Genomic DNA, 11,116 nt, shown 5'->3' on the forward strand with positions numbered 1-11,116 from the left:
GAAAATTGCCCATTGACACCCACTCTCTGCTTCCTGGCCTCCAACCAGTTCTCAATCCACAAGAGGACCTGTCCTCTAATTCCCTGACTGTGGACTTTTTTCAGTAGCCTTTGGTGAGGGACCGTGTCAAACGCCTTCTGAAAGTCCAGATATATAATGTCCACGGGTTCTCCCGCATCCACATGCCTGTTGACCTTTTCAAAGAATTCTATAAGGTTTGTGAGGCAAGACTTACCCTTACAGAAGCCATGCTGACTCTCCCTCAGCAAGGCCTGTTCGTCTATGTGTTTTGAGATCCTATCTTTGATGAAGCATTCCACCATCTTACCCGGTATGGATGTTAGGCTGACCGGCCTATAGTTTCCCGGGTCCCCCCTCTTTCCCTTTTTAAAAATAGGCGTGACATTTGCTATCCTCCAATCTTCTGGTACCGTGGCCGTTTTGAGGGACAAGTTGCATATCTTAGTCAAGAGATCTGCAACTTCATTCTTCAATTCCTTAATAACCCTTGGGTGTATGCCATCAGGGCCCGGTGACTTATTGATCTTTAATTTATCAATGAGGTCTGAAACATCTTCTCTTTTAACCTCTATCTGACTTAACTCCTCGGTCAGGAGGGGCCGTTCGGGCAGCGGTATCTGCCCGAGGTCTTCTGCCGTGAAGACAGATGCAAAGAACTCATTTAATTTCTCTGCCATCTCTAAGTCTCCTTTTATCTCCCCTTTCCCTCCCTCACCATCCAGAGGGCCAACCGCTTCTCTGGCGGGTTTCCTGCTTCTAACATATTTGAAGAAGCTTTTATTATTCCCCTTAATGTTGCTGGCCATGCGTTCCTCATAGTCTCGCTTGGCCTCCCCTATCACCTTCTTACATTTCTTTTGCCACAGTTTATGTTCCTTTTTATTCTCTTCATTAGGGCAAGACTTCCATTTACGGAAGGAAGCTTCCTTGCCCTTCACAGCCTCTCTAACTTGGCTGGTTAGCCATGCGGGCACTCTCCTGGATTTAGTGGAACCCTTCTTTCTTTGCGGTATACACCTCTGCTGGGCCTCTGTTACTGTTGTTTTAAGCAGCCTCCATGCACTCTGGAGAGACTGGACTCTTTTTACCCTCCCTTTCAACCTCCTTCTAACCAGCCTCCTCATTTGAGGGAAGTCCGCCCGTCGGAAGTCAAGGGTTTTTGTTAGAGATTTGCCTGGTATTCTTCCCCCAACGTGCACGTCAAAACGGATTGCAGCATGATCACTGTTCCCCAATGGCTCAGTAACGTTTACATCTCTAACCAGGTCCTGCGTACCGCACAAAATTAAATCCAGAGTCACCTGTCCTCTGGTGGGCTCCATGACTAGCTGATCTAAGCCACAGTCATTTAGCACGTCAAGAAATGCGGTTTCCTTATCGTGACCAGAACACAAATTGACCCAGTCAATATGAGGATAATTGAAGTCCCCCATGATTACAACCCTGTCCTTCCTTGTCACCTCCCTGATCTGTTCCCTCATTTCAAGGTCCCCATCAGATTTCTGGTCTGGAGGACGATAGCACGCCCCCAGTATTACATCGCTGCACAAGCCTGGTAATTTAACCCACAGAGATTCTACGGTGGAGTCGGACCCACCTTCAATCTCTACTTTGCTGGATTCTATCCCTTCCTTAACATAAAGGGCCACCCACCTCCAACACGCCCCTGTCTGTCCCTCCTGTAGAGTTTATAGCCCGGGATTGCGGTATCCCACTGATTCTCCGCATTCCACCAGGTTTCCGTTATGCCCACTATGTCAATATTTTCCCTTGTCACCAGACATTCCAGTTCTCCCACCTTTGCTCGTAGACTTCGGGCATTCGCATAAAAGCATTTATACACGGAATGCCCCAGGATGGGCTGCTTATTCGCTCCTTTGTCCCCGCATCCTCTCATTGTGCCAAACCGTCTATCACATCCCATCACCCTACCTTTCCCAATTTCTTCTCCTACCCTGCCTTTGTCTTGTTGTTCTCTAACCTCCCCATCCTCATCCCATAGGGATGAGGAGTCCCGAACCGGATGCCCCTCGGCTCCTGTCGGCCTTCCCCCAGGGATCAGTTTAAAAGCTGCTCTGCCACCTTTTTAATGTTACGCGCCAGCAGTCTGGTTCCATTCTGGTTCAAATGGAGCCCGTCCCTCTTGTACAGGCCCCGCTTGTCCCAAAACGTTCCCCAGTGCCTAACGAATCTAAACCCCTCCTCCCTACACCACCGTCTCATCCACGCATTGAGACCCCTGATCTCCGCCTGCCTAGCTGGCCCTGCGCGTGGAACAGGTAGCACTTCAGAGAACGCTACCTTTGAGGTCCTGGCTTTCAGCTTCCTGCCTAAAAGCCTAAATTTGGCCTCCAGGACCTCCCAGCTACACTTGCCCACGTCGTTGGTGCCGACATGCACCACAGCCGCTACCTCTCCCCCAGCACTGTCTACTAGCCTGTCTAGACGAGAAGTGATGTCCGCAACCTTCGCACCAGGCAGGCAAGTCACCATGCAGTCCTCACATCCGTCGCAAACCCCCCTCTCTATGTTTCTAATAATCGAATCCCCCACTACAAGAAGCCCCCGACCCCCCTCCCGCCGAGGAGTATCCCGAGTGCGCTCGCATACGGGCCCATCCCCTGGAGAAGGGATCCCCCCTAGGGGATTGTTTCCCTCCTCTCCAGGATGACGTCCTCCAGTCCCGAGACTTCCCACCCGGGCAGCCGAGGAGCTGCACGCCTGAGGTTGGGACGAAGCCTGATCGTCCCCAGAAGTCTCCCCACGGTCCTCCTCTGGCTGCCTGCGCTTCTCCAGGTCGGCCACCAAGGCTTCAAGGGAGCGGATGCGTTCCCTGAGAGCCTGGAGCTCCTTGCATCGAGGACACACCCATGACTTATGCCCCAGAGGCATATAATCATACATGTGGCACTCGATGCAGAACACTGGATAGCCCCCACCCTGCTGCTGGCTGTCTGACTGCATAGCTTTTTTGTTGTTGTTGTTGTTGTTTTATTTAGGGGTCCTTTTAAAAACCGTACACTGGATAGCAGCCCTTTTCCCTAGGGAAGAGGAAGGGCAGTGTATGGGGCCCTGGCCTCCTCGCCCTGCTGCTGAACTCGCCCAGACGCTAAACTCTTGTGCCTTACCTGGCACTTAGTTCCCGAGGCACTGGGTTCCCAGAGGCCACACGCGTCTGCAGAGAGCCTCACGCGATGGCCTGCCTAGCTTTATACTCCTGGCTGGCTCCTCCCCCCTCCTTCCTTCCTGATTGAAAGGGGGCTGGCCTTCCCAGGTGAGTTTACAAAAGCTCAGGAAGGCAAATGGCTGCTGATGGGCGTGACTTCAAAACTGAAGATGTCCCAGACCCATGACTCATTCCAGTCATGTCCTGGAGGTTTTCTGAGACCTGTGGAGATTGCATGTGTCTCTGTGGGCCTCAGAAAGCCCCCTGGAAGCATTGGAAGTGCCCTTCTGATGCTTCCAGAGGCATCAGAACGACTCCTAAATCTGGACCCAACTGGAACAAGGTTCCAGTCGTGTTTGGACGACCTGTTGGTCTGCAACCCACAGATTTAATTATCTGCAGGTTTCAGTATCTATGGGGGGGGGGGTCCAGGAATGGATACCCCACAGATACCAAGGTCAGACCTGTAGATTCAGGCAGTCCTTGTCTTGCTATAACATCATTGTGGTGTTGAGGGACTCTGCATGCATTGCACCCAGGAGCTGGATCAAGATCAGCCTGTGTGGCAGTTTCAAACAGTTTCCAGTGTGCATGGAGGAGAGTGGAACAATAGCTCCTTGTTCATCCAACACATTTGGCTGGGGAAGGATTGTTTCCTAGATTTTTCTTTTAAAAAACAGAGGCTGAGATTCTCAAGATGATAAATTGTACATTCAATACTGAATTTTGTGCTTCTGTGGAATAGAATGGGCTGTCAGTATTCGCAGGGATCCTTTCCAGGACCCCTGGTGGGTACTGCAGGAAGGGTGCAGCACTGCAGTAACATACCTAGGGGCCGCATCTGGCCCTCCAGAAGTAGTACGCCGCCTCCTCAGAAGGCCTCTTCTGGTAGCCACTTATGCTTGTGACTGGGAGATCCTCTGAGGCCCTTCAGCAGTGGGCTCATCATCTGTAGATATTCAGATCCACGGATGTTGAGCCCATGGATAAGGAGAACCCACTATATATAAGTTTCTGGCCATGGTCATACACTTTACTTTTCTTATCCTAAGTCTATTGAGTGTCTTGTTTTCCTGTACACACACATACAGTTTCACTATTGAACCATTGCTCAAATGTGTTTTCCCTTCTTCTTCCTTGGGCCTGCTTTCTAGTACAAGGATTTTTCATCTGCCCTGGAAGAGAAGGCAAATAAGCTCTATGAAACTTCTCTTAAGAAGAAGGTCCTTTGGGCTTGGTTTGATGTGTTCAATGAAGAGAAAAGTGCATTCTGGGAAAAGCAGAAGACTGCAGATCGTTATAGTGACAGGTGACTATAGAAATACAATATTTCTTGTTTTCACTCGAATTGTATTTTCTGCCAAAAATATTCACCCTTTTCCTGTATGTATTGTCCTCATAATGGGCATGCTTGGGAGAAATGAATGTAAAGCAATTATTGATATTTTAGTTACAGAATTAAAGAATGGCAGGTATTCAAAACCTAGTGATGTTCAGATGGTCGTCCACCAGGTCTTGACTCTTTTTCTATTCTTTAGTGATGTCAAGGGAATCTAACTTCCTGAGGGTTCTGAATCTCTCATAATCATTAACTGAGAGTAGGACATATCACAAAACTGCTTTTAAGAGCATATTACTTCATTGGAAAAAGTGGGAAAAGTTATAACTAGTAGTATCAGTCATTGACCTTGAAAAACAGGAGAACAAACAAAGCGAAGGCCAAAATGTGTGAGTAATAGTGAACAAAAACTTCACTTAAATGTCAAAACTGTTTCAAGGACAAAAAAAAAAAAAAAGGTGGGGGGCAGCAAATTAATTTCATGGAGTCTTCCAATGCTTGCAATCAAAATACAAGCAGTGTCCACCATCACAAAATGTTTTGATCTGAAATGTCCTTTCAAGTGCCCTAACAATATTGTTACTGGATTCTTTGGGATCTCATATCCAATAACATCCTTTATAAATTTTACAGTATTAGAGCCCAATCCTGTGGTCGGCGGCATGGCTCTTTGCCGTAAGGCACGTTTGCGGGGCTCACCGCCAGGCTCCCGCCGGTGCTAGCCCAGCACTGGCTGGCGTGTGGGGTGGTCACCCAGGTTCCGCGGCTCAGCGGTCTTCCGCTCAGCGGACCACAGAGCACCAGAACAGCAGGCAGGGGTGTGGACGGGGCGAGGGGGGAGGTCGACGAGGGCAGAGAGAGGGCGGGTGGGAGGCGTGCCAAGGGGCAGGCGGGAGGTGTGCCGGGGAAATGGGCAGGAGGAAGATCCGTGGAGCTGTGCTCTGCAGGACCCAGGGCGCTCGTGGAGGGCTGTGCAACCTACACGAGCACCTTTTCCTTACCGCTGACCTTTTGGTCGGCAGTAAAGTGAGTAGCCCCATTGCAGGACTGCTTACCTTACTCGGGGGAAGGGAACGAATGTCCCCTTCTCTGGAGGAGCCTCCTGCGGTAGCGCGGAAGGCGCAGGATTCGGCAGCAGCCCTTCTTGGTGCCACTGAGCCTGGACGCTCTGGGCAGCTCAGGATTAGGCTGTTAGTCCACAATTGTTGCATTTTTCATTTTTTATTAAAAGTGCATGCATTTTAAAGTGCATTTCCGTTTTGAGTACTTGATATTAGAAGTATATCAGATAGTGTCAGTTGTCTATTCAAACTGTTCACAGACATAATCCTTTGAATATATTTTGGAATTGGCAGGTATGGAGGAAGGAAGTGGCAAATCACTGAATGTCCAATACCCTGTCAATAATACTCTTCCATAGAGCCTCAAGTTCCCTCCTTTTGTAAATTTTTCTTGCTGACTCCTCCAGCTTTTCTTTCTTTGTAAACTTTGAAGATCTGCTTCAAAAGTACAATGAAGAATGCTGTGCTATGTAATGAGAAGTATTAGTCTTTGAATTTTTTTTAGGTAAGGTGTCCTGGATATGTGCAGATGGAAATAGAATAACGAGATCCAAGTTCTCCATGCAAGCTAGACAATCTACAACTATTTAGGGCAGAATCCCATGTTACAAAGCAAACAAGTGTTACCCAACCCTGTGTTTGCATCATAATGGTAATGCGAGGGGAGGAACATTTGCAAGAGAGAATCGAGCACTGGAGGTTTAAACCCCCCACATATTCTTCCCTACAAATGTCCCCTTTTCCTGCATTCATGTTTACAAACCAGCCTGTATGTGTTGTTATAATGTGCAGTTTCACCCCCCAAAAAAGAGGTACTAGTGGTTGGTAATATTCACTTATGAATTAAGAATGCACTATATAGTTTGCAGGATAATTCTCCATAGCAGTTGAAGCCAGCACAATGCCCACTGAATTATGCTGAGCTGGCATTTGTCTTGTTCCAATTTGTTCTGTTCTCTGCACTGGCAGATGTTCCCAGACTCCCCCGGGAATCAGTGGGAGAATGGATTTATTTTCTGCCCTCTGTTGGAGAAGAGCTTTACATGCTGCTCAAAGATTTTGGAGTCCTAAGGGATCACTGTAGTCTTAACAAGTCTTTTAAAACTTGCCTCATTCGTTCCTCCTATCATGTCAGTGTGGGAAGAGCTTGGAGCATTCTCTCCAGCACTCTGTTCTCATGGAAAAGATGGCTCTGAAGAGATTTTCAGTACACCTACAGGAAGATATTTGGTTTCCCTAATTTATATAGTTCATTCACCTAATAACTGTACCATGTTAGACTCATTCTGGATATGATTACCGGCATCCCCCATCCATGAATCCAGTATCCACAGGTTTGCTTATCAGTGCTTCTCCACTTGTGCTCCTGCGCCCATTATCTTTGTTTTTCTTTATTAGCAGTGGAAGCATACATTTTTTGCTTAACAGAGGAATAGTTTCTTGCTTAACTGAGGAACATGACAGGCAGGCAGCCTGAATGCTAAAGGGACACAGCCAGAACGTGAACAGAAAGCAAGAAGCTTCCAGTTAACATTTTGTTAGTCTCTTCCTTCTAGCATGCAGGCTGCCTGCAAGAAACAAGAAAATGCATGTTTCTATTGCTAATAAAGAAAAACAAAGGGTAATGGATGTGGGGGTGGGGGGGAAGGAGCATTGTAATTTATATAGGGTTTCCTGTATCCACAGTTTACCTATCCATTGGGGGCCCCAGAGCACAATCCCTGTGAGTATGGGGGGAGATGCCTATATGTGATCTTTGCTTTCTATAATTTAACTTATTTCTGTTAGCTAAAACCAGTTATTAATTCAGTTTATTATTAAGATTTTAGTCTTAACAAGCTGATTCATCTACCATTAATGAGATACAAGACTTTTTGGTCAGCTCAGTTATTTTATTTCATTTTGTTCCTACCCTACCTTTCTATAAAAATAATTGGTATCTACTACAAGCCTCAACTTGCTCTCCCTTGGTACTTAAGGAGTAATAAGATGTTGGGGCCAAAGAGTCCAGAATTGAGCAGAGACATCAAGGCATTCACTGTGTAAGGTTCTCTTACCTGCATATTGTCAGAACATAACAAAAGGGAAATGCAAATATAGGAAGAAAGGGGGGGGGCATTCATTTTTTAATAATAATTAAGAAGCATGTTGGCGTTAATTGTATTAAATTGTCTCTTCTCTCTCTCATTTGGGCTCCAGGTTGAAAGGAAGTAAGCCATAGGCTGCAGACTTTACTTCAGTCCAACAGTCAAGCCTGGCCACTGTGGGATGCAGTTCAGTTTTTGGTTCTGGTACAGGGACTGTCATTAGCCCCCAGGGGTTTTGGGGGTTTCTTTTTTAAAAGCATTGTGTTTTTTTAAATGAAGACTTAGAGCGCACTCCTAACCAACTTTCTAGCACTGGCTTAGCTGTGCCAGTGGGGCATGTGCTGTATCCTGCAGTTAGGAGGCAATCGTGGAGGCCTCCTCAAGGTTAGGCAACGTTTGTTCCTTTACCTCGGAGTTGCATTGCCCTTATGTCGGTGCTGGAAAGTGGGTTAGGATTGCACCCATAGTTTCAGTCTTCACCCTGGGCTCATCTTAGTATCCTGTCCGTCTGTCCTCCCAACACCCATTTTAACAGGTGGCAGTTGTAGGAATAATTGCATCCTCTGTTAGTAAACTAGAACATATAGTGCATTCAACTCTGCCCAGGTTGTGCAGTGAATAGTTAAGTTCCTTTCACTTTATGGTGAGCTTTGCATTCACAGGAATCATGTAGGATTTTTTTTACAAAGAATGTGAGAACAAGATAAAAAGAAAGAAACCTATTAATACATGTTTTAACAGACGTATGCATGCTACTTTTTAATTCTGGTATTTTGGGTTTGTCTTTCCCTGTACAATTTTTCATACAGGAGAATAATGCAGAGTACATTCAGGGTCTGGAAGCAATTCCCAGCACTGATGAAAGAAGAAAGGGAAAAGGAAAAGCGGCTAGAACAGTTAAGGAAGAAAGTTGCTGAAATTCTCCCAGACTTCCAAAGATGACCTATGGATTCCACACTATTAAGGCCTGCAAAATTGGGTGCAGAGAGTTAATGTGCACCATTCACTGGTTGTCAATGAATTTGTGAAGACATTCCAGGAAGTTGTAGTCTTGTGTGTATGTTTGTCTCTCTCCACAGTGTTGCAGCATCTTTGCTGTTCCAGTGAAATATCAACTCCAGCTTTTTGCTGCAAGCAAAAGGAGACTCAGGTCAGTGCTTTTCTTTTCCAGCTTCCGGTCTACATCCGTTGGCTTGCTTGTAATGACAACCAATAGCATGAAAATACCATTGCCCCTCTGCATACATGCAGACACATAGATCTATGGGATATTTATTATTATTTGTGGTACTATCCTGTAACCGCAGCATGAATGTGAAAACCACAGTTATAAAAGTAGGGCAAAAAGTAAAAATTGGTATTTTCCAAACATACACTACCGCATCAGGAAGAAGAGCAATGATTGGGTGGGAAGATTCTCACAGTCATGGTTGGAATAGTGAATATTCACACATATTCATCAATGATAACAGGTGCACCATAGGCAAATAGCTTCCATATATGTATGTATTGAGAGCATATCGGTTCCAGTGACTCTGTTGTGCCACAAAATGGACTTCTGCTGTAAGCTATGTGCTCTTGGTACTGAAATGTCACTTTTTGTTCAGGATCTCTGTGGTTCACTGTTTACACTTCTCCCGTTATGCAAATGACTATATTTTATGTTTGTTCATAGGAAGTTGAAATAATACACTATTTTTAAAATGCTTTAATATCCCAAGCAAGGGATAACTTGCTTGGTTACCAACTCTAAAGTCATGCAAGGGTTTCTCAAGTACAGAGAAGGGTATTTAATCTGCATTTGATACAATGATGGTTTTTAATCCTGAACATCTGAGCAACAGTGAGTGGCTCTGTCATTGGCCAACTCTTGAGACACAAAGCTCCTTCAAAATTTGACTACATCAGGAGAAAGAGATGGGTAGGGGGTGTCCTGAACTTTTGAATGTCAGAAAAATCCTGTCAGTGGGTTGGAAAAATTCTCATTAAAATGCCCTTGATTATCAAAGCCATTTTGATACTTGTGTTGGAAGCCAGTTGGAGTACCTGACAGTAAATTAAGAGAAGTGACATGGGTTCAAATATAATCTGCAAATGCCCCTTTCAGTCAAGTTTGGCTCTTTGGGCTAAAAGCTAAAAATTGGCAATAGCGTTGAAGCCATTAATGAGTCTCTGGCATTAGCTGTGCACCCAACTTTGGGTGGGAGAAGGGCAGGGAATAAGTGGCTGGTGCTTGCTTTTTCACTGTAGCCTGTGCATCCAGCTGGTGTCTAGCAGGGAGTGTTTACACAACAAAGGCACCAGATTGGGCTGAATGTTTGCTTAGCTGCTGCATAACATTGGGGATCAGAGAATGTATCCCTGTTAAGTGATGCACACCTGTATATTTTAGCACAGCAGTCTGTTGAATTCTCAGGAAGCCGTGAAACTGACTGGTATGATTTACTACTTGTAATTCTCTGTCTAGCTTTGGGCAAAGTTCAAGAAGATGAAATATACTACCAATACCTGTACTCAGCCTTATTCCTTGCTGATTTCATTTAGATAGCCACACTGAGGATGACTAAACTTCTCCATTTAGGTACATGCCTGATCCATCCAGGCATTGGCAGAGATTTCAGTGGGACGTAAGCGTGTCTGGATTTTAAAAAAGAGAATGCTATCTAAACATCTGACTTGGCTCTCAGAGAGGGAGAAAGAGTGCCTCATTATAAACAAATATTTCAGTTCAGGTCCTTATCCTTTTCCTACGGTATAGGGGGAAAAACCTTCAAGCCTACTGCCACACTCAACCCAGGTTACAACCACAAGGGCAGCGTACCCAATGAACAGGCTCAGAGAGGTAATAACACATTTAGATTTATAGACCAGCTTTGTGTGGCTAAGGAGGAATCCAGTACTGTGCTAATCAAAACCATGTTTTGGAAAAACAAGCAAATGTCAAATATTTAAGCCCATTTTTTTATTTCGCTAATTTCATTTGGATAGCATAAGCCGTAGGCTATGCTGAAGAACAAATGGCTAAATTCTAATGCACTGACCAAATGACTGTCTTTTTAATAAGGGAGGGGAAGAGGGGAGTAGGCAGCCGCAATCTATAATAATAATAATAATACAGTTATTTATATACCGCCTTCCTTGGTCGTCAGATTTCTCCTCAGACTTTATTCAAGGCGGTTTACATAGGCAGGCTAATTAAATCCCCATAGGGATTTTTACAATTGAAAGAAGGTTCTATCTTTCAAGAACCACAACATTCAGATGTTTCTTCCTGATCTGGTTTCACGTTCTGGCCTCCATCCTCCCACGCTAAGAGCAGATGGAATAACTCGGCTCAGCTTGTCAGCTGCTTCAAGGTCGCACGGTGCCGGTGGCCTCGAACTGGCGACCTGCGGATGTTATCTTCAGGGAAATAGAGGCTCTACCCTCTAGACCAGACCTC

The 11,116-nt window shown here is 45.6% G+C and overlaps 1 protein-coding gene across 1 annotated transcript in view; it reads left to right on the top strand.

Annotated features, from left to right (window-relative positions):
- Nucleotides 1–10,178, top strand: part of CCDC191 (coiled-coil domain containing 191) — a 29,483-nt gene extending 19,305 nt beyond the window's left edge. The window contains exons 16-17 of the mRNA XM_066620756.1: nt 4,342–4,496; nt 8,484–10,178. Of these exons, the coding sequence (XP_066476853.1) occupies nt 4,342–4,496; nt 8,484–8,616 (288 nt within the window). The 3' untranslated portion in view covers nt 8,617–10,178. The remainder of the gene's footprint in view (nt 1–4,341; nt 4,497–8,483) is intronic.
- The last annotated feature ends 938 nt before the right edge of the window (nt 10,179–11,116 follow it).

Source organism: Tiliqua scincoides, chromosome 3 (assembly GCF_035046505.1).
Source record: "Tiliqua scincoides isolate rTilSci1 chromosome 3, rTilSci1.hap2, whole genome shotgun sequence".
Lineage (NCBI taxonomy): Eukaryota > Metazoa > Chordata > Lepidosauria > Squamata > Scincidae > Tiliqua > Tiliqua scincoides.